The sequence below is a fragment of the Dermacentor andersoni genome, chromosome 8 (assembly GCF_023375885.2).
Source record: "Dermacentor andersoni chromosome 8, qqDerAnde1_hic_scaffold, whole genome shotgun sequence".
In the NCBI taxonomy this organism is placed as follows: Eukaryota; Metazoa; Arthropoda; class Arachnida; order Ixodida; family Ixodidae; genus Dermacentor; species Dermacentor andersoni.
The window spans coordinates 16063532-16086907 of NC_092821.1; the positions used below are offsets into that span (position 1 = coordinate 16063532).

General features: G+C 48.0%; 1 protein-coding gene across 2 annotated transcripts in view; it reads right to left on the reverse strand.

Annotated features, from left to right (window-relative positions):
* Positions 1–23376, reverse strand: part of Hel89B (histone acetyltransferase 1) — a 328644-nt gene that overhangs the window by 120501 nt on the left and 184767 nt on the right. For both annotated transcript variants that reach the window (XM_055068322.2, XM_055068321.2), the window contains exons 15-18: positions 14843–14890; positions 13755–13951; positions 6631–6808; positions 1999–2171 (exon numbers count right to left, since the gene is read on the reverse strand). In XM_055068322.2, coding sequence (XP_054924297.1) covers positions 1999–2171; positions 6631–6808; positions 13755–13951; positions 14843–14890 — 596 coding nt within the window. The remainder of the gene's footprint in view (positions 1–1998; positions 2172–6630; positions 6809–13754; positions 13952–14842; positions 14891–23376) is intronic.

Here is a 23376-nt window from a genome sequence, read left to right on the forward strand (position 1 = left end):
GAGGACCACTGGGACTCAATAGGGCCACAAGTAGTGCATGACAGCACCATTTTCACTGCCCCACCGAGCCTAGTATCGCAGTGTACACCCACAGAACGCTGTCGGCATCTTGGGCACAGAGCTTTAGCGATCAAAGAGTTGATTGCGGAAACCTCCACAATAATGAACTCACTGTCACAAGGGTCCGAAATTTGTTCTTGGCCTTGCTGGTCCATCAAACTGAACTTCCGCTCAGTTGCGGACACTGCGCGAAGGGAGTCACGAATGCTGCATGCCTGCGCTTCTGCCACCACCGCCGACACAAAACGGGGCTCAAGGCGCGCCTGAATCGTGCGACATTTGGTGCTACGATTCGTCTGGTGAACCTTGAGTCACCATGTTGTAGCTCGTCGACGGTTGGGGCTCACTCGCAGGCTGCGTGTCCCTGTCGCATGATGCGTTGGAAATGAGGTACACCGTCTCTCCCGGCGATGGTGATCTTCGACTCGCGTCGCCTCCAACGACGCGATCTCGGTTGCTGACTCACGTGGCCGTACGCACAGGTGCGAGAGCATCTGTTGACACGTCTTTCGGTGGCTTGGTTATCAGTGTCGATGGCACAGGGCGATTGTCGGCTTCGCTGCTGGAATTGCACGGTGCAAGATAACATGGCACGTTATCCGCGTGTTCAGTCGGGTGCTCCGCTTGTCCCGCTGGCTGCCGTCTTTTTCTCACCGTAGGAGGCTTGCACTTCCGTTTTCCGAAGGCGTGCTGCGTAGAAAATTTCTTTTCGAACGAGTGAAGATCCATCACTGACCTGGGAGCTTTCAGAATCTGAATTCAGCGAGTGTCAAACGAAGAAAGACGCCAGCATGGTTTGCAAAGCAGATAACTGCGGTCCGCTGCGGTTGCCAGCTTGCCTGCTGCCGCAGCAGCAACCAATGGCGAGACGCCTTTCAGCACGGCAACCAATCGGAGGTGCGCTTTTATCGCAGGGCCCGTGTGACCACCTCTAGCAGACCCGCGCTTCTTTTGTGTTTGTGTGTTTGTTACAAGATGGCGACGACCGAAGAATTCAGAAACAGAATGGCGAAACTTCGAGCTTTCGAATGATACCAAGATGGCGCTGCTCGGTGGCAGGAAAGACGAGTCAGGGCTCCGCGAACTGCGGTGATTTTACACGATTTAAAGCTATTTTCTCGCCCTGCACACTGATAAATTAATTTTTTTCTGGCACTTTTAGTGCGTTTTGAGCCAAACCATCTTGATACAATGTAGATTAGGCATTGCAGATACTGGAACGTGTTGTTGCCAAAAATCTTTTTTTTTTTTTTTTTTTCATGATCTGATCCCTGCATCTCCCCTTAATTCAGGTAAAGCCTTCAAGATCAGCATTTGCAGTTATATCTCCAAGACGCAGTGCTACGACCAAGGCAAGGCCTCAGGAATTACCCTGTAGCGTGTAATCTCCAAGGCCACACTTGATGTCTGTGTACGCTACAGCCATGGATGCAGTTCGGATAAAAGAATGTAGAGCTGACAGCTGTGGGAAATAGCGATCGTCTTTACATGTTAAGTGTATGAGGCCATTGGTGGTGCCGCAAAGCCGTCCGAATTACCGAGCATGTCCGTATTATCGGTGTCTGATTTATCGGTCGGTGACTGTATAGTGCAACCGATGGTGGTCTGCTCTAGACCACCGTCACTTCACTCCTCAAAGTCGAAAATGCACTTTGCTCCTCAAAGAGGCCGGGTAGGGTGCGTTCCGTGAGCTCCTGAACAAGACTTTGCAATGTGGTGGACGTGGTTAAGCATGGAACCAGGACCTCAAAGAGGTGTAACGTAGTGCTACTTCTCTCCTGTTTATTACTAAATCGCCACGGAATTTATTTTTTATAAACTCAGATAATCCGGCAATGCCTATGAGCCATATTTATGCCGGAATACAGGACACGCTAAAACCTTCCACCGACTGAATAAGTTGTCGTGCCAGCACAAGCAGCACATGAAGTCGCTCACTTTGCGGGGAATCCCACACTGAGGGGCAACTGGAAGTGTCGCAGAAGCGCAATGAAGTCCCGCGCGTCCTGCTGCAGGCGGGTGAAGCTGCTGGCCATCTCGTCAAAGTAGAGCGTCTCCCCAAGGCATTCCAGCACACGGTCACGCACCGATGTCGGGCACAGGTGGTCCTCCTGGGAACCGGAATTATGGTAGCAGCATCCTTCTTACAGAAGAGCTCCTCACAATGTTAACCTCAACGCAAGGTGATGCCAATGCACGCACAGGAATGCCTTAGGATTGGCATCGTTCTGTACAAGAAATCACGATTATAAAGCAAGTACGCTTAAACCTCAACATAATAAACTCCAACGTAACAAAACTCTCGATACAACAAAGTACTCAGCTTTCTTTAACTTCTAGTCCATAGAACACAGGTATTTCAAACCTTAATTAACTAAGTGTGTTGATACACGATTTCAAGATGAAATTTTACTGCTGCTGCAAAGGAATTCCAATGCAATAAATTCAGACTGCCCCCAGTGCAGATGGTCGAAAGACTGAAGTACACACAGCTGCTTGCAAATTCACCTCTCAAATCACACACTGCAGGCCAGAGAGCGACTACTGAAGTGCAGCAGCACGGCAGCAATGCGTTCCTGTCGCCATGTTCCATATAAAGGCCAAGTGCATTAAGATGCTATCCCGCTTTTCACACTGTATGCTGTAGGCGCAAAGGTAGGCGCCTAAGGGTGAGCCCAAAAGTATGGTAGCTTGATGTGCACAGTCTCCCCAGGCGTCTCCTCTCCTGGCTCAGCCATAGCTGCACATGGCTGTCATCCCGGGAAAGCGACCCATCTTGGAGGTGACCTGTGGCGGGTGCAAAGCCAAGATGGCTGTGGCTTCAAATGCGTCGTCTTCCCGTGAGTTAGTGCTAGAGGTTGCGTAATCTCTCGTTTAGGACGTGTGAAGCGAGAGGCAGAGGAAGCACTTGCCTGTTCTCTTCATTATAACGACACGTGTACTTGTTCATCTTTACCTGCTAACAAATGTTAAACGGTGTCTCTTGGCGCAAGAGACGCCTGCATGGACCAGAAAATTCTGAATTCTTGTAGCCGGCTCTTATTTGTTGTCTTCGTTGTCACCAAACCTTTTGTAATCAGATTGCGTATGTGACGCGAATAGCGTTGTACATTCTAGATTTTGTGCAAACACCAGCGATTACAGTGGAATGTTCAACGAGTCAAGTACAAACAGCTGACACGCATGACCCGCAGATCAGATCTAGCCGACTGCCCACCGTGCTTGCAGCTACTGTTTGTGCAGCGAGTGTCACCGAATGTCAGATTAAGTGTTCTTCCTGGGCGCAGATGCATCGAATGAGGAGTTAGTTTTCGGTGCTCACAGTTTTTACTTCTCCCTGCGTCTTCACTGTCACCGCGTGACAATAGCACCGTCCCAGTGCGGGTGACAGTATCACCCACGGTGGCAGAGTGGACATGCAAGCTTCGCCTGGTACCGCTGTTGTGAAGATGTTATCAATATGGCATGAAAATGTATCTTTAGTTACAGACTCTCAAATTCGATGAAATTATTTTTCTTCTTTCTTTACTGAATTTCATGTTTTACTACGCCCAATAAATGAAAAAATTCTAAGGCCCCTTCTATGTAAGAAAAATCAGTTGGCGAGCACACTCATTTGCACAAATGTTCAAATTTCAATATAATACAATTTCTATAAATGAAGCAAAGTGCCAGTTTCACCGACTTCATTGTTTTGAGGTTCAACTATACAATTATAGAGCCCTTTTTCAATTCGTTGTAGTTATTATCAGAAACAGACTGATTGTCTTCTCTTCTGTCAATGTATGTATAGCCAAACCTCGATTAACGAATAGATACTTATTGGATAAAATGAAGTAAATAAAGTTTGTTTCCCCGCTACTGCAGTAACACAGCAACGGGAGCCATTGCAACAGCACAGCCACAGCGTTACTTCCACGTCATGCACAGCTGTGGCTGCAAAATGAGCAAACCGCCACGATCTTGCAAGCACCATCGATGGTGTCGCATTGGTGCAATAAAACTGCGAGTCAATTCCGTAGTTTTTGTTTGTGGAACTGCCCCATAAACTCGCGAATTTACACCCACCCTTCATCTTTTAATTCGGACCATCTGCTCAAAAAAAAAGAGAAAATTATGGCGTTTTACATGCCAAACCCACTTTCTGATTATGAGGCACGCCGTAGTGGAGGACTCGGAAAATTTTGACCACCTGGGGTTCTTTAACGTGCACCTAAATCTAAGTAGACGGGTGTTTTCGCATTTCACCCCCATCGAAATGCGGCCGCCGTGGCCGGGATTCGATCCCGCGACCTCGTGCTCAGCAGCCCAACACCACAGCCACTGAGCAACCACGGCGGGTACCATCTGCTCAACTTACGGGATATGTGCCCTCTATAAAAAAAATTGCAGCACGACCCATCTCGCGATGACTAGATGGTAATGCGTTAGCATTGAATCCACATAGCAACACAAGGTATTGCCACCGTCAAAAGGAGTTATGCGTGAGGTGCGTATTGCAGCGGGACTCCATTTTCCCGCTTCCTGAAGAACACTCGGTGCCTTCTAGCGCCGCCGCCGCAAAGGAAGCCGGGAACAAATGCTTCGTCTGCATCTCGCTTACACGCATCGCGGTAACGCGAGGTGACACAACCTTCACTAGCAAACACGCTGGAAACGTGAAGCCTTGCCAGATTGGCATGCCCACTCCTTGCACACGTGGCAGATTACCTCTAAGACAGGGCATGCAGGCTACGTGCGTACTCAGCTGCCCCAACAGCCACACACGTAGCCACTACCATGCTGGAAAAGGGCAAGCGTGGCAACCTACCCAAAAAGGGAAGAGGAGCGAGCGAGCTGCTTTCTTTATCCTTCTCCTTGTTCGCCTGGGATCATGGCACTCATCGAGCCATCGCATCCTTCTCAGCTCACCTTTGCATGCCTTCACTTGGAACCAAAGCACACAGCACAAGGGGCGCAATAGGATTTTACTGCACTTGCATTTTACACGTGGCACGACCTAGCTCCACTTTCGCGGTTGCTCTCGGTCGCGTGACACCTTATTTGAGAGGTGCGTTCACAAATAGCGGCTTGTAATTCAACCATTTGACCATCTGTACCCACAGAAGTTTCCATTTATTTTCTCGGTACTCCTTCGGGGCGGCAGTGGAATTTCGTTGTATTGGCATCTTGTATAAAGACACTTCACTATATTGAGGTTCTAAATACATGGTGTTCCATGCATAGGTTTTAAAGAAGTTTGTTATATCCAGGTTGAGCTGTAATGCAGTTAAACCTTGTTATAACGAACTTGGTGAAACCGGCAATTTGCTTCGCTATACCGAAATCCCATTGTCTTGAAATTTCACCCTTTATGGAAACAAGTAAAGCCACTAATGAATTTTTCTTACACAGAAGTGGCGACAAAACATTCCAAATTATCGGGCCAGCGGAAAAACCAAACTTGAATGAGAAAAAATTCATTGATTTTAATGCGAGAGTCCGTGACAAAAGATACGGTTTCACGCCATGCCTATGAGATTTTCAGATCGGCGGTACAAAGCGAAGCCCGGCGCACTATTACGTCCGGTCTGGCCCCGCGGCCGGTCGTCTCGCCCGCACTGGGACGGCACCACACACGAAAAGCGCCGGCTGCGCGGATCGATCCGCTTCGTCTGCCCCTTGCTTCAAAGCATCTCCGAAGCTAGAGATTGCGCAGCCTCCAGTACAATATGTGCCGGAAGACAGTGCACACGATGCCGTGCCATCTCGGCCCAGCCACTTTTAGCACACGTGCCACGTTACCTCTACGGCGAGCGGGCGGCACATGCGCTCAGCCGCACTGACAGCCACGTGCAACCAGAGCTGCGCTGGAAGAGGAGACACCCACAAACTCCCCCCAATTCCCTCCCCTCTCACAAGCGCTTGATAGGGTTACCACGAGCTCACTTTTGCACTCACCAGAGCTCACGTTTGCACTAAGAGTGCCTGGCATCTTACAGAAGCTTCATTATTAATTTTCCTATTTAGCATTTAAAAGATTCTCTTGTAAAAAAATTTTCCCTGCACAATTATTGCACACCCCATCAATGAAATATGCAAGCAATATGCGAGTAGGCACAGTACAGTCAAACCTCCACATAACAAACGTGGATATAACAAAGTAAATGTAAAATATTTTTCTTCAATACGAGTGTGTAGCAAATATAAGTTTGCAATGAATATCAAATACGACAAAAGTATTCTTGTTTCAGATCCGACTTCATCTTAATGAGCTTCAACTATACAGTCAATTTGGACTGCCTAGGGACTGCGATAATGTAAAAAAAATTAGGCAGCCCGAAAAAATGAATGCGTGCCTTTCGTTGCGTTCGAATACTCAAATCACCACAGCCATGTCTGAAATAGCTCTAAAGGCTTGCCAATGAGCTGTCCAAATACCAAATAGTAGATTTGGCAGAATAGCAGCACCGAATAGTACACTGTATTTTGTTTGCCTTCGCTCTCGTCAGTTTCGCACTGGCACGTCGCTGCCGGCAGCCGCTTACCCGCCGCCCACCGAGGGGGTGTGCATGCACCAGCAGTACTGACCGGGTGCAGGGTGACCCAGTGTGCCATGACGGCAGCGGTCATCATGCGCTGCAGGGCACTCTTGGAGGCCAGGTGGAAAAGCACCAGCCGGGCAAAGCTCTCCACGGGGCTCTCCACGGGCGGCACTTCCAGGCCGGGCATCGGGCGAGTCACAAAACCCGACAGCAGGCCAAGCAGCCTGCAAGACGCACCAGGAAGAGGAAGAGCTCCAACACCACCGACAACAACGAAAAAGAACTGGTCGTCGAGGCTGGTGCACCCACAGATGAATACCTCTACAAAGGAATGACCTGTATTATGAAGGACTCATTATGTCCCAGCTAAATTTCTACAGTAAAACCTCGTTAAGCTGCACCCATTTAAACAGTAGTTTCTTTTAAATGTCGAAATTCAAATCCCTGGCTCAGTGGCCATTGAACATAATGTGTTTTGTATCCGCATACCCTATTTACTCACATAATGATCACACGTTTTTGTAAAAAAAAAAAATCGATGCAAATTCAGGGGTGCGATCCTTACGCGGGTTAAATTTTCTGCAAGAAGAAAAAATTTTTTTTTCATCCCGGTTTGCTGCGGGCTGACAACAGGTCAACAAATAGGCAGCTGCCGCTGTATGTAGAGCCGGACACCAAAACGAAAATGGCGGCCGGTGGAGTAAACCGAACGCGCCGAACACAATTTTTTTTTCTTCTCGTGAGTACATTACATGCATTGAAACAGTTTCTTCCGTATCAGTAATGAATAATATCGTTAATATCGGCAAGTTTGCGGCAATAACGCCGCCATGTAGACTTTGAGGGGACAGAAAATGATGGGCGTGCTTAGCTGCCAGTGACATAGAAACACATGGCGGGCATGCTACGGAAACTGCGGTACTTGTCTTTACTATCCCAGGGTGTCTACCAAGTTGATGTTTCCAAATTTCCTGAGTTTCCCAGGTTTCCCCTGAGTGCCTCTGCAAAATTCCCTGAGTGATACAGAACTATGTTTTATGTCAAGACGGGCTGGAACCATATCACCCGATGCTGTCACTCTTTAGTAAGCATATTGACGCGTGTACTTATCTTTATCGGGCGACCACGTTTCGCCGCCTAACAAGTGTTATCGCACAGCGCGGGACACGCCTGCATGTATCCGAAGTTTCTGGATACAGTGGAACCCCGTTCATACGTTTTTCACCGGACCGGGGAAAAAAACGTAACAGCCGGGAAAACGCAACAGTGAGGAAAGCTCCGAAAATGAATGAAAAAAGTGCAGCTTCAACTATAGACAATTTATTTCCACAGAGTGCGCTTAGGACTTTAAAAAGTCTAGAATGGTGGCTTGCCGTTTCTTTCGCTCGCCAGAAATCACCACACGTTTCTCAATACCCTGGAAGGCCGCATTGCTGTCAGCGTCGCTGTGACGTGCGACGTACCTGCGTAGGAGGTCCAGAGCCGCGACGGCTTCTCCAAAGCTAGGATTTGGCAACTCCCCGGCATCATGCGGCTCGTGCGCTTTGTCGTCACCGCACCACGGCAATGGGAACGGACGAACGAATATCCGCGGGAAATTTTGCCCTCTTTGGCGTAATCATGCTAACGTGCTAACGATTGTTTAGTATTGCTGCGGAGCGCGCGCGTCCAGCAGCCCGGTTGCGCGCAGCGCGGCGTGGGAGAAACGTAAACAAGAGGCGAGCAGGCCCGATAGGCGGAGCAACGCCACGAGCAACGCCAACTTCCGCTTTCACTTTAGCTTCACAAGGAGTGACGTCAGGGCCTCTCCCGAGTTTCCTTCCTCCGTGAGTCGACCCGTCCAACCACCATGCGGCGACCGTAATCACAGTGATGATAGTAAGATCATTTTTCACGAATGGCCACTTAGTGGCGGCCTCATGCGGCCTCTCGAACTGGCGTGCGACTTCTTACAGCCAGTTCCATAGCCAAGCCCGGCCAAGCCCAGCCAAAACTCGTCAAAAGCCAAAATGGCGGTTGGAGCGCGTTGTCTACTTTAGCCCAGGCGGGTTCGGGGTGCTAAGTTGCGACGTATCATGCGGGAACGTTTTCACAGCTACAACGTAACAGCGGGGTTCCTTATACATTGGATCCTATGGAAGCTATGCCGGGACCGGATGAAAACGACGTAGCAGCCGGGAAAACGCAGCAGTGAGGAACGTAACAGCGGGGTTCTACTGTAGTTATCGATGCTTTTATTCGCTGTCTGTTGTCGCCGAACCTTATGTTATCTGATTTCCTTGCCTGCCGCCAATGGTGTAGAACTTTGTGGAAGGCACCAGGTCCCAACGATTAGTCTGGAACATTCGACGACTGTTGCATAAAAGCCGACGCGCTTGACCCGCTGATCAGACTTTCGACGATCGCCGACTGTGTTCGCCACTATCGTTGTGCTATAAGTGTAGCCTGTTTTGTGGGCACAGGATCGCCCAATAAAATTTAGTTTTGTCATTCACAGTATTGCTACTGTGTTCTTCAACGTCACCACCACGTGACAATATGAAAAATTTTTTTTGTAAGAACCGACTTAATCCAATTTGAATACTAAGGAGTAGTGTTTATGTTATTCAAAAAAAGAATAGAAGGGAGGGTCTCTCTCAACAGCTCGTAAGTCAACCTCAACTGTCCCAACATACTCTCAGCCCTCGCACGACGCCTCAGTGTTGTGTTTCACTGCTTTAAAGAGTTTATTTTGGTTTGTATGAAGGACACCTGCATCTCGGCGTCAGCCAAGAGTGTTTTTTGAGCTCGGGCTCCTTCAAAGACGCGCTCGCATACTTCATTCCCCGTTCATTCCTCAATGCGTTGGTCCTTTCTGTTCTCGTGCTCCTTTTGTCACGCGTTCACACTACGGACCATTTGAAGCATACTCTTGGTCAGTTTACAGTCAACGTCCAATTTTTCGGACCGCTAAGGGGCCGCGAAAACTTCCGAAATGTCAGGCAGTCCGAAAATATAAATGGATGTCTTTAAAAGCTCTGAATGCCTGTCAGTACACTTATTATGCATAGCGGTGCTCCTACTGCCACAGGAGGGGGCGGGTGCAGGCGTGTAAAATTAAGGAATATATACTGTGTCCCGTGACAATTGCCTCTTCCTACGCTTGTTAAGCTTCACCGCAATACTTTTGCTAATGCTTCACCGCGTCACGCACTGTACAGAGGCCAAACTAACTTTCAGGAACCAGCATTATGGAATGTGTTGTGCTTTCCGAGCTTCGAAGCCAAAATTAATGCCGACAGCGGAGAAATAAAGAAACACGGCACTGAACGGCAAGAAGCTTAATAGCGAATGTCGAAGCAGCTAGGCATAGCATTGCCACAGTGGTGGCTACGGCTGCCAACGGATCTGCGTGCGATAGCGCCGGTTCGAGGAGGCGAGGTAATCAAAATGGCAGCGGTGGTGGCTTTAATGCCGTTTCAGACCTGCGGTCATGCAGAACATCCGGAAAATCGGACAGCGAAGGATTCTTGCGTTCGAAATTTCAGACATTGATACACTGACTCTATGGGGTACGTGGTGGTGCCGCGAAGCCATCCAAATTATTGGGAATCCGGAAAGTCGGTCGTTGACTCTACATTGGCAACTTCTCCAGCCGACGACAGGGCGTCAAAGACGATTCGTTACGATTCCTGTCTGTTACTCGAGCCAGCATTACCGCGACTTTCGACCCTTTCAATAAAATTACAGCTAATTTTCCCTGATAGAGGCACAATTTCCCCGAGTTTTCCCTGAGTTTTTCCAGACTACTAAAAATCCCTGAGAATTCCCGGTTTTCCCGGTTGGTAGACACACTGCTATCCTACCTAATACGGCCCGTTTCTGCTAAGGGTGGGCGAATATCTTAGCTGTGTTACAAGCGTCAGCGTACGAATAGGGTACACTTCCTACGTATCAGCGTAAACGTGGCTACTACCGTTGCCACTCGCGATTTGTTGCGTGCCCACGAGTGCAGACGAGAAGAATTGAAAGGCACCTTTTTGTTGTTGTTGACCACAACCATTATAAAGCCTACATATAATAAAGGCAAAGCTTGGTTGTAGCTTTGTTTTTTATGTCATGGAAGTGCGGAAAGTGATGTTGGAATGAAATGGGGCATCTGCTTAAGAATGTTTGGTGCATGCAGACTGCTTGATTTGTCTTCAAGAGTCGTTCGCGTAGCACTCGACAGATGGTAAGCGCGATCATTATTAGCTTGACTTGGCACACGACATCGCTACGGCAAGTTCGGGGTGCGATCATTACACGGGAAATTTAAAAAAATCAAATGTTGACGACAAAACACAGGGGTGCGATCATTATGCGAGTGCAATCATTATGCGAGTAAATACGGTAAACTGTACCAGCATACCGCGTACGTATCAGCTAACACTTAGTGTTTCCACTTTTCATCACACAAACACGGCGGTGCGTCGTCTTTATCGGGCAGCCCGGCAGAGCAACAAGCCTCAGAGACCAGAACGGCCTCCAAGGGCCCTGTGCGTTAGTGCATGAAGCCACATCAACATCAACATCATTTTGGTGCCATGCTAGAGAGTGCTGTGGCATCGTGCAAGCAAGGACTTGCATCATGCCAAAGCCCAGATAAAAAAGATGCCGGGTGCTCAGCATAGAAGAAAAATTAGACATCATTAGTGCTATAGAACGTGACACGAAGAAGTTGGCGATGGTATGCGACAGGGATCGACCATTGACTACGGCGTGCGGCATTTCGAATCCGAAGAAGTTGCTGAGCAGCACTGCTGCAACTGCGAAAAGATGTCGACTATGAGGTTCGACTTCTCGCCATTGCTGCCTCTGTTGTTGCCGAAGTGTCGCCCAGCGACAGTGATGAGGAGGACACGGAAAGCGACAGCACGAGTGATTCAGGCCCGACAGTGGCAGAAGATGCGCGTTATGTCAGTCTCAGGAATGCAATCGTCGCGACGAGAACTGCACCCCGCAACTTCTACAGCGCTACCGCGTGCGTGCACAGAGGATACGTAACACCAATGAGGAATCTATCATGCGAGTGTTTACTGAGAAGAGGGGGCTGGCTGAAAAGCTGGCTCGCTGCTTCAGCAAGTTTGAGGCCGCTGTCGTTGCTGCTAAGCCGCCGTGGCATCAAACGTAAAGAACACTTTTGTCGAGTGAAGTGAATAAATACTGCATTTTTTACCCTTTCATTGCACTCTCTCAGAGTTCCGCTTTTGACAGGCAAGTGGGCGTTGTGATGCCATTTCGGTTAAGCAGTACTACCGTTAAGTACATACCTTTTCTGAGCTCCGGCCAACTATGGTTTAACGAGGTTTCACTGTACCTTTCACATGCATTATGCATGCCTCTACCACTACAACAAATTCGGCCGTACAAAGAAGGAATTTTGGCCTCTGCCGATTTGTTTCTTTACAAAGCCATGTAACTGTGCCGCCATTGCCCTCGGCAGACGTTACCGAGGTGTGCTCTGCACTAAACTAGCGACACACCAGACAATCATGCCCATGTGCTGCTTGCTGTAACGGATCGGCACATGTGATGGCTGACAAATATGCCACAGTTGATACGACGTGATGATGTAATCGTAGCTGACAATCGACGACGTCTTTGAAGCCATCTAGGGCGAAAGGATTGCGGATATAAACGAAGCAATAGTGATGGAAATACTGTAAACAAACAAAGGATTCCCATGGCAAGGCGGATGATAGCAACATTCGAGGATCTGTGGCTTCACTTTGCATAGCTCCAGTGTTTTGCCGTGGAGCATGCTGCAAACCTAGGTGCAATAGCTTTGGCTGCAGTCGCACATTCGAAGTGTGCACGAAAGGAAATAAGCGACATATTTTACCCCGTCCCTTGAATTCATGTTAAATAAAGGCTTTCTTTTGTTGAATGCCTGTTCTATTGAGAGTGGTATGGTGTGCGGCATCTACAACAAAGTGACCTGTATAACAAAGTACCTTGGAGGTCCTGAACACTTTGTTATAGAGGAGTTTGATTGTGTATGCTTCGACTCGTGCCGTGGGATGAGAGTGACATGGTCAGAAACAAAGTGCGTAAAACAGGCATGTTTCCTATGGGCACCTTCGCACTTGTTCTTTTTTTTTTACTTCATTTAGTCAAGGTTTTCCCCCACTTTACAACAAGGTTGACATGAAAGGACACAGAGTGCTTGCTGCAGTTTCCACGATTTGGCCATGTATAGGTTTTGAGCAGCTTAATCAGAATGGGCTAACTACAGTGCAGCGATCCACAACGCACATTTGCCAACTTGTGAACAATAATGAATAAAGAGGTGTTGCCCCGAGCACACACCTTTTGTGAGATATGTATGCACTTCATTACCAATTGGTTATGCTTAGACGCAGCTCACAATCAAGCAACAAACGTGGGAAAGCAGAGATTGAAATGTTTACAGTGACTTTTACAACAACTTTGCTGTTGCCAATTTTGCCTGCCGTATGAACATGTCTGAATAAGCTTGCCTAATACCTACCTTGAATAAACTTGCCATAGTATCCGTTCACTATCATAAATTTTAAAAGAATGCCTTTGTATATGTTACAAGAGCAACTTTTTTACAAAAACAAAATTTTTCATAAAATTTCTTGCAGCGTTTGTAAAATAGTAAAAGCAGTCACGACTATAAGGCAAGGGTACCAGTTGGAGGACCTGGGAAAAGAGCTCAAGTATGCAGGTTAAAGGCGACACAGAGTATCCAAAGAATTATTCAGACACGGCAAGGATTGCCTGAAATACGAAATAAGAGGATGGTGCCAGAATGATCAGAATAATTGGTGCCAGTTATAAGCGGATTTTGCTTTCAGGTTCGACTTCAAGGCAGCCCTAATTCCACTTTGTGGTGTAGTTTTGTAGCAGTGCACGCATATAACCTGCATCCTGGCATTCCTGGTAATTTTTCCAATTCTCAGAGTGGGTAGTATGCAATAAAATGAGGTGCATCCTCGCTTGCCAAGGCTCACTCCTGTCTAAAATCTGAATCACGGGAAATGTGACACTACACAAGAGTAACTAAATCTATCAGCCTCTCGCATAAAGTGAGGAGGGGTGGCTTCGAGGCTAAGCATTCTGCAAAAAAAAAAAAAAAACTAACATTTTATTCAAACAAACACCTTAATTAAGAAAGTGACTCACTTGGCAGCCATGCAGCGGCACTGCAGGACCAGGCGCTCCCGTTCCACGGGGCTCTCGTTCAGCGATTCTGCACCCGCCAGGTACACCTCCCCCCCACCCAACACTGTGGTGACACCGGGGCCACCCTCAATTGAACATGGTGGTTGTAGTGGCCCACAGCCACCGACATTGCCAGGACGCCGCATCCTCTTGTCAGGCTGCGCAGACAGCATCTTTTTGACACTTTGTCCCAGGATCACTGGGGAAACGATACACACTAAATTATCTATCATAAGGTACACAGCTGTAAACTATCTCTTCTCGGCCTACGTTGGGCATAGAAAGGATCTTCAGTGCGTGTTGAATGTTTCACCGTTCTTACAATAAGCTTGCTTGTTTAGACATTGTTGTTTTCTAGTTTTTTTTAAGTGGCAAGTGGGTGCACTGAATTATTCTGGAGTTTTACGTGCCAAAACGACTGATTATGAGGCCTGCCGTAGCGGGGAACTCTGGATTAATTCTGACCACCAGATCCATAACGTGACACGGGCGTTTTTGCATTTCACCCCCATCGAAATGCAGCCGCCATGCCCAATATTTGGTCCCGTGATCTTGTGCTTCAGAGCATGCCATAGCCGCTAAGCCACTGCGGAGGGTCCAAGTGGATGCCCGTCATATCTTGTCGGTGCTTAAGATTTCACCCTTCTTTGCCTATAAAAATTAAGTTGATAGTTCGTGATCGCGTCTGTCTTGTCTCTGTCTTCATCCCCTCACTAGTGCGCAAAAACCTACCGTGATTGAAACACGCTGGGGCCTTTCCTTTTTTGCCACAAATGAGACTCGTTCGCTTTAGTATGCAGCCCTCTATTCACTCGACTACAAGTTATTTTCATGGCAAATATGGCACAGTCAAAGCAAAAATTTAAGTTATTACTGAAATGCACAGCCTCGCCTCTCATGTAGGCACTGCCCCTTACCTGAAGCACGACAGCAAGGTGATGAGAACTACTACAAACTTGCTCTAACGAACCCTGTGCATACAAACCGAGCATGGCACGCTGTAAATATGCAGCGCCGTACCCATGCCCATCCTCCCATGCTTCACGTACCTTGAGGTTAGGTGGAAGGACCAGCCACTGCAGGGCCACGACGTCAACCTGCGCATGTCGAGCAGACCGAGTCAGAGCCCCACCCGTGCGTCATGCGCTCAGCCTGGAAGAAGTGCACCACTGAGCACCACAAAGCAGCGTCCTCACAGGGCCACCACGTGTGCCGACAAGAGAATTCACCACTACAGCAAGCTTCGCAACCATAAATTTAAGATTCTTGCGGTTGTCATGAACTCTGTCTCAAATGAAATAATCATCAGACAGGATGACCCGTCATGGAGTTGTTGATCACACTTCCTTGTTGATCACACTGAATTCGCATGCAATTAATTGATGCTCGTTTCAAGGAAGTTTAATAGCAGACCTGTGTTCAAATGGAATGCGCAAGAATCCTCTGCTTCCTACAGCGAGGAAGAGTATGCAATTTTCATAAAAATCAGATGCCACGATGGCCGTATCGTGCTGGACTGAACAAGTAGTCAACGTGTGCAGTTCCGTACCGAGTCGGTGATAAAGCAACGGCAAAACCAACTAGTGCTTTATGTTGTCAAGTCGTCGACTACTTGTCAGATGACGCTGCATGGGTACCATTTTACTTCAGTGACAACAGACGACACACGGACGTTTGTTTCCACACTTCTCCGTGGCGGCGGCGGGTTTGTGTGGCCTCGACCTTTTAGAACCGTCTAAATGTCACCATTAACGAACATAACACGGCTTTTGCAACGAAAATGATGAGGAGCCGTGTCCGTCGTTTAGGCTTTGTCATTAAGGGGGAACATAGTGTCTTGAGCTCTCTTACTTGTTTTGTAGGCTTGTGAAAATATTCAGTATTTTTGATGATTCTATCAAATACCGTAATTATTCTAATCTAGGCCGATAGTTTTTTTTTTTTTCAAATAATCATATTCCAAACACTAGGGTCGGCTTAGATTCGACAATATTAAAACACGCGCCAGTTTTTCATTGAAACTGCTAAACATGGTGCATAGCTAGCGCCATCTAGAAATGTCAGTATCGCAGCCGCTACTAGCCGTGCCTTTAGCCAACCGTACACAAGCGAGGTCGCCATTTTGACCTGTGCCGTGTAGACCGTATCGGTGGGCGGCGTGGTGTTATCGCGACGGCAACGGGCCGCATCAAACGTGCATCGCTATCGCAGCTGGCGGGCTGGGTAGCTGCAGCGTGGGACGACATCCCAGGTACTTTGATTGTGCGTGCCTTAAAACAGTGCAGCATATCTAATGCGCTTGACGGTACCCAAGATAGTGCACTGTTTGAAGGTGACAGTGACAAGGGACACAGCGATGAGTCTAGCAGAGACAACGACGTTGAATGAGCTCTGCACGTTCAGATTCAATAAATGCTGTTTGTATTTTGTGAATGCTGTCCTCGCTTTTTTTGTTCGGCCTACATTCGAGGTAATACATATATTTTTTTTTGGCTTCGGACTTTAGGGGGTTGGCTTAGAATCGGGGTCGGCCTAGATTCGAGTAAATACGGTATTATGCTATTTGATGTTCAGTTCAGCTTGAAATTCAGTCTCCAAAATTTTCAAAGTATTCGAAACAAACGAATATACACACTTTTCTGCTTATAAGCCACACCCCCAATTGCCGACTCTGGAAAGAAAAAAATATCCGCATGTATAACCTGCGGTAATAACTTGATACAATGTGCAAATATATGTGAAAACAGTCTCCATTTGCGGATGGACGAATCGTCCATGTCGTATATTCAGCCAGTGGCTTTGTTCCCCACTTTTTCAGTGACACTGATGGTGGAGAACTTTGACCTACAGCTAGTTTCGTGGCCGTGTGGCCCATGCTGCTGTGAAGCAACATCTCAAGTCAGAAGTTCATGTAACCTGTACCAAGATTTTGCAGCTAAACATTAAAAAGATGTTTCGTCTGTGCACTTGGAGAATGGAACACATTAAGCTCGCGTGTCGATGGAAAGCATCAAGCTGAACTTGCGCCCCACAGCATAAACAGCCAACGTTGCGCAGTCAAGGTCGCACTTCACCATATCGTGACGATGCACAACAGGTGAACACAAAACGTTCTTGCAAACTCAACCACCACAATATTTTGTTACAGACTAACACAGCAGAGAGCAAGGGCCTGTAAAGGAATTTTCTGTACAGCTGGACTTGTAAGAAATGTTGAACTTGCATTTTTGCATGAAAATATCTGAATAACACAACTACAAAAATAAATTCACTCCAGAGAGAAACCTATTTTCTTTTTTTGCAAGCAAAAATAAAGCAGCTTATTATAGATTTCTCAACATGCGACTCTTATGTCAAGATTTTATGCAAATCCGCTCACAATTTGTTCCATGCCCACGAGTGCAAACGAGAGGAATCGAAAGACCATTACAAAGCTTACAAATAGCGTATTTACTCGCATAATGATCGCACCCCTGAATTTTGTCGTCAAAATTAGATTTTTTTTAATTTCCCGTGTAATGATCGCACCCCAAACTTGGCGCACCGATGGCAAGTGCCAAGTCTAGCTAATATTGATCGCGCTTACCATCTGTCAAATGCTACGCGAACAACTCTTCAAGACAAACCAAGCAGTCTGCACACACCAAACATTCTTAAGTAGATGCCTCATTTCATTACGGTCCAGAGGAAGGCTATTCATTTTGTTTACCGTCGCTTCAACCGAGAATTTTCCCCGTAAGCTGCTCTTACGGAATTAAACCTCCAGTTTCTTTCTAGACGGTGGCACATAGAATCTCTGGAGATTTTCTATTCTTATAAGAACTCTCTTTGTCACCTATCAGATTCCTCCCTTTTAATGCCTGCTTGCCAGACTTCAACTAGAGCTTATCATGCCTCTAATATCAGACCACTCCATCCACGCACTAACACTTTCAAATACAATTTTTTCCCCCGCATGGTTGAACAGTGGAATTTGTTACCTGCCGAAGTTCGTTTGTTACCCATTTCTCAACTTCTAAATGCTATTGCTGATGTATAGTTCCTTCACATTTCTATATTTCTATGTTCTTGTTTCTGCATATCATAATCAGTTTTCCTCGCATGTACACCCACTCCTGCCATAGCCCTAACGGAATGCAGCATGTATAAATAAATAAATAAATAAAATTACTTTCATCACTTTCCGCACTTTCACGACTAAATGAAAGCTGCAACCAAACTTGCCTTTATTATGTGTAGGCTTTATAGTGGTTGTGGTCAACAACAACAAAAAAGGCGCCTTTTGATTCTTCTCATCTGCACTCGTGGGTTTACACCTCAGTTTATTTACATAACAGTGAGATGAGGTTTATTGACGAGCGTAGGTAGGTTGCGTTTCGCTTATACAAGGTTTTACTTTTCTTTTACCTTGCCTTTTTTCGCGCACGCGCAGTGCTGTATGTCCGGTGAGTACTTATATGTGTGTGTTGTGGAATAAACTTTAGTTGCAAGTCTGCGCCCGTCCTTGTCCCTCGCTGTCTTTGTGGTTCATTTGTTCGCGCAGTTAAACAATGTTCGCTGCACTCGTGGGCACGCAACAAATCGCGAGCGAACACAATAGGAGCCACATTTACACTGATACGTTAAAAGTGTACCCTATTCATACGCCAACGCTTGTAACATGGCTAAGATATTCACCCACCCTTAGCGGAAACGTGCCGTATTAGGATAGTAGTGAAGAGAGATGCCGCAGTTTCTGCAGCATGCCAGCCATGTGTTTCTACGTCACTGGCAGATAAGCGCCCACCTGTTTCTGTCCCCTCAAAGTGGACATGGCTACGTTATTGGAGCAAACTTGCTGATACTAACAATATTATTCTTTTCTGATGCGGAAGAAACTGTTTTAATGCATGTAATGTGCTCATGAAAAGAAAAAAAAAAATCGCGTTTGGCGCGTTCGGCTTGCTCCGCCAGCCGCCATTTTTGTTTTGCTGTCCCGCAGCAAACGCGGGCCGGAAAAAATTTTTTTTTTCTTTTCGCAGGAAATTTAACCCGCGTAATGATCGCACCCCTGATTTTGCGTCAATTTTTCTGACAGAAAAGCGCGATCATTATGCGAGTAAATACGGTAATAAAGTCAAGGCAAATTTGGATATAGCTTTTGTTTTCTTGGAAATGTGGAAAGTGATGAAAATAATGAAATGAGGCATCTGCTTAAGTATGTCTGGTGCGTGCAGACCACTTGGTATGTCTTGAAGAGTCATTCGTGTAGCATTTGACAGATGGTAAGCTCGATCAATATTAGCTAGACTTGGCACATGACATATCGCTGCAGCAAATTCAGGGGTGCGATCATTATGCGAGTGCGATCATTACGCAAGTAAATAGAGTAAGTTGCCAGTGGCCGAAGTGACATTTCGTCAAATTAAGCTGAAGTCTCGCCTTGCGAAACACTGAAAGAACTGTCGAGAGATGCTTGAGGTGCATGTCAAAAGTCAGCAAAAAGACAATGACATCATCGAGGTAGCACAAGCAGACTGACTACTTTAAGCCGTGAAGGAGGGCATCCATCATTCGTTTGAAAGTGGCGGGAGCATTGCATAGCCCGAATAGCACCACCTTAAACCGATAGAGCCCATCAGGTGTAATAACGCCGTCTTTTAACGATCCATGTCGTCAACTGCAATCTGCCAATACCTAGAACGAAGGTCCATGCAAGATATATAGTACTTGGAACCACTGAGACAGTCAAGAGCATCATCTATCCGAGGTAAGGAGTACACGTCTTTTTTAGTTACTTGGTCAAGATTCCGGTAGTCAATACAGAAGTGCCAGCTGATGTCTTTCTTTCTAACGAGCACGACAGGAGACGCCCATGTGCTCGAAGAAGATTCGACGACATCATGGGCAAGCCTTTTGTCAACTTCTTTTGTATAACTTGGCGCTCAGCGGAGGAGACACAATAGGTACATTGGTGTATGGGTTTGGCATCGCTGGTATAAATCCGATGCTTGACAACTGTTGTCTGGCCCAGTGGTCGGTCATTGAGATCAAAAATGTTCCGGCACGACTTGAGCAAGCCCCGAAGCATGTGTACGTTTGGGCGGAAGGTCAGTGGCGATCATCTTCGTTACGTTACCTATCATCGTCGGGTTCGAATCAATAGCAGCAGGAGGCAGTGCAGCAGGCTCCATTAAGACAGAAACATGATAGTCGGAGGCCGGAGCAAGGGTTGCAAGAGAGATACCCTCGGGTATCACTTGAGGGCATAGTCCAAAATTCACAATAGGAAGACGTGCAGCATCGCCCTTTATACTGATGACCGAGTGCGGGAACATGACATTCTGCGAACAGAGGATGGCAACGTTGGTCGACACAATGTAATCGTCGTTGTCCACAGGTGGATCAGGAGAGACGTCGATGTTCGTCATGGCTAGGTGTGGCAGACGAATGTTATCGGCGGAACCCAGCAGACTCGGTGCATGATCAGAATGCTCAACAGCATGGGGTAACGCAAGCTGCATAACCCCTGCAGAGCAGTCAGTAAGAGCCGAGTGTGCCGAGAGAAAGTCAAGACCTAGGATGACTGCATGTGGGCACTGATCCAAGACGTAAAACAAAACTGAAGTGTGGTGTCTGGCAACAGTGACACGAGCGGTACACAACCCAGCAGCAGCCAGAGTCGCACCATCGGCTACGCTGACTACAGCGATCGGAGCAGGGGTAAGAACATTCCTCAAACAAATACGGAAGTTTGAGTTCATGATCGATTTGTGGGCGCCGGTGTCAATAAGTGCGATGACAGGTATACCACCCACGTTTACGTTGACGAGGTTGTGATGTCCAGGTTGTGTGAACAGAGGAGTTTCAGATCGAGTTGTCGTGGCAGGCTCAACTCTCGGAGCTGCAACAGTCAGTTTTTCGATGAGCGGCGGGACTATGAGGGAGAAGGAGAGCGAAAACGCAGCAGCGAGTGGGGCAGGTGTCGGGATGGCGAAGGGGAGTGGTTTGATCATCCTGGCCGTGATGGTGGAGCGCCGTCGTCGCCATTGTGTACCGCCACTCGAAAATTACCACCTGGACATGGGATGTTTCGATAGCTCGGCCAAGGCCGCGAGTTCCAAGCACTGCGACAATAGCGGTAAATGTGTCCATCGCATCTACAGCAGAAGCAGATGGGCCTGTGATCGGAAGTGCGCCATTCTGCGGAATGCTGACAACGAGGACGAATAGTGGGGCTTCTGTATAACTCAGGTGCGCCGGGTGGGTGGTAGTCAGGTCCGTTGACTTAGCAAAGCGTCTGTAATCCTGCGTTTGCTTGTTCTTGATGCACAATGGTTTGGATAAGAGAAATGGTTGCATGCGACTTGTCGGGGTTACGCGCATGAAGGGGAAATGGGGAGCAAGCTTCAATCTCTCGGCGGATGATGCAAGCAATATTGTCGGATGCAGCCAGAACGGGTGGAGCTGGTGGGAGAAGGAGGTCCTCGCATGTAGACGTCGCAGCCGTGTTCGGAAGCCGTGTGAAGTTTGGAGTAATGCAGCAACTTTTTGCTTCTTCAAAGTGTTGGCATTCATTCATGACGTCTTGTACTGTGGATGAGTTCTTAAAAACCAGAAGTGCAAACGCGTCATCCACGATACTCTTGAGGATATGTGCAACCTTTTCCGCTTCCAGTATCGTGTCATCGGCTATGCGACAAAGCATGCGCACGTCCTGGATATACGTCACATGATACTAGGTGCAAGTCTGAGCCCGGCAAGCAAGTTCTTTCTGCACAGCACAACGGCGTCCGGTGGGTTTGCCAAACAGATCGATGAACTTCTGCTTACATACCTCCCAGCTTGTAAGTTCCTGTTCGTGGTACCGAAACCACACTTGTGTCGCGCCCACTAGGTAAAATATGATGTTCTCTGGCATCAGGGTCGGGTCCTGGTTGATGCTAGTGCTCACCCGTCCGTACAGTTGACGCCAATCTTCGACGTCAGTGTTGTCAGAGCCAGACAGGGTACCTGGGTTACACAGTTGTGTGAGGTGAACGGGTGGTTGGCGGCAGATGGTTGAGGCATGGTTGGTGACCTGCTCGAAGCATTCTTGTCCCCGCCTTGCGCTAGCATTGTAGATGCTGCCAAGGAGCGTCCGCTGCGCAAATCCATCTTGGAACTCGAAAAACCGGCACCTCCACCAAAATGTTACGGGGAGAAAAGACGCTTGACAATATTGTTAAGAGAACGACGCTGAGTTGATGAACCAGCTGGCCGCTCTTGCGCTCACCTTCGCGACTTAAAGTAAACGGTCCCCCTCATCCGTAAGGGTTATAAACGGTCTCCTTCGCGCGTAACAAAGTGGTGGAGGTGCGGGGTACCGCTCACAACAACGGAACCGTCGCTGCCGCAGCTTCGTCGAAGCCGTCGACTTGCCGGCCTCCCACCATCAACCGTGACCGTCTTTGACATGCCAGAAGAAGGAGCCACTCCGAGGGCAGCACCTAGCAGTCCACTGCCATACTATCGAGTTCCACCCACCTTCAGAGACAAAGCGGGGGAAGATGCCGACGAGCGGCTCGTCCACTACAAACGAGTGAGCAAATCCAATGGGTGGGATGCAACCGCTCAGCTCACCAATGTGGTGTACTCCCTGACCGATACCGCCCTCGTGTGGTACGAGAACCACGAGGATGCGCTTACAACGTGAGAACATTTTGTTGACGAGTTAAAGACGTGTTTTGGGGACTCAGTCGCCAAAAAGAAGTGTGCAGAGCAGACACTGTCGCAACGGGCGCAGCTACCAGGTGAGACGTGCACAACATATATCGAAGAAGTGTTAAAGCTGTGTAAGGTGGTCAGTGCTCGCATGTCGGAAGACGATAAAGTTGGACATTTGCTGAAAGGAGTGGCTGAGGATGTGTACAATTTTCTAATTGGAAAGGAGAGCCTCAGTTCTGTGTCCGACGTCATTCGGCACTACATAACTTTTGTAACGCTCAAGATGCGTCGAATTGCGCCAAAGTTTGGTCAGTTGGCAAACGTTACGACGGTTGCCAGTGTGGACACGAGTCCTTGCCTCGACCTTCCTTCGACCATCCGACAGACTGTCCGCGAGGAACTTTCCCGCCGCGAAGAGTTGTTGCATTCAACTGTTGACCACCATGGCGTGTACACGTCACGTGAAGCTTTGACGGCTCCACATTCGGCCCCTTGGCAACCGATGGTTACCGCAGCGGCCGTAGAGTACAGTGCAGCCCCACAGTCGAGGATAACAACACGCCCGCCGACTCCGCGCCATGACCAACGCACTCAGCGCACGCCTTCTCGACGCCCGACGTATCGTCGTGACACACGCCACGAACCCACCCACTACACGCGGCCAAATGATAATATCCGCTTCATCGACGAACAACCAAGGTTTCGACCTCTCCCGGTGTGTTAGTCCTGCGGTGTCCCGGGTCATATATCGCGGTTTTGCAACCAGCGTATGACCACGTGGTATGGCCAGCCGTCAGAGTTTTCTCGGCCCTCCGAACCGCCACACGGTGCCCCGTGGCCAGCACACGTATCATCTGGCAACGAGTATTGGCCGAGCAGGTCCTGGAATCACTCCCCG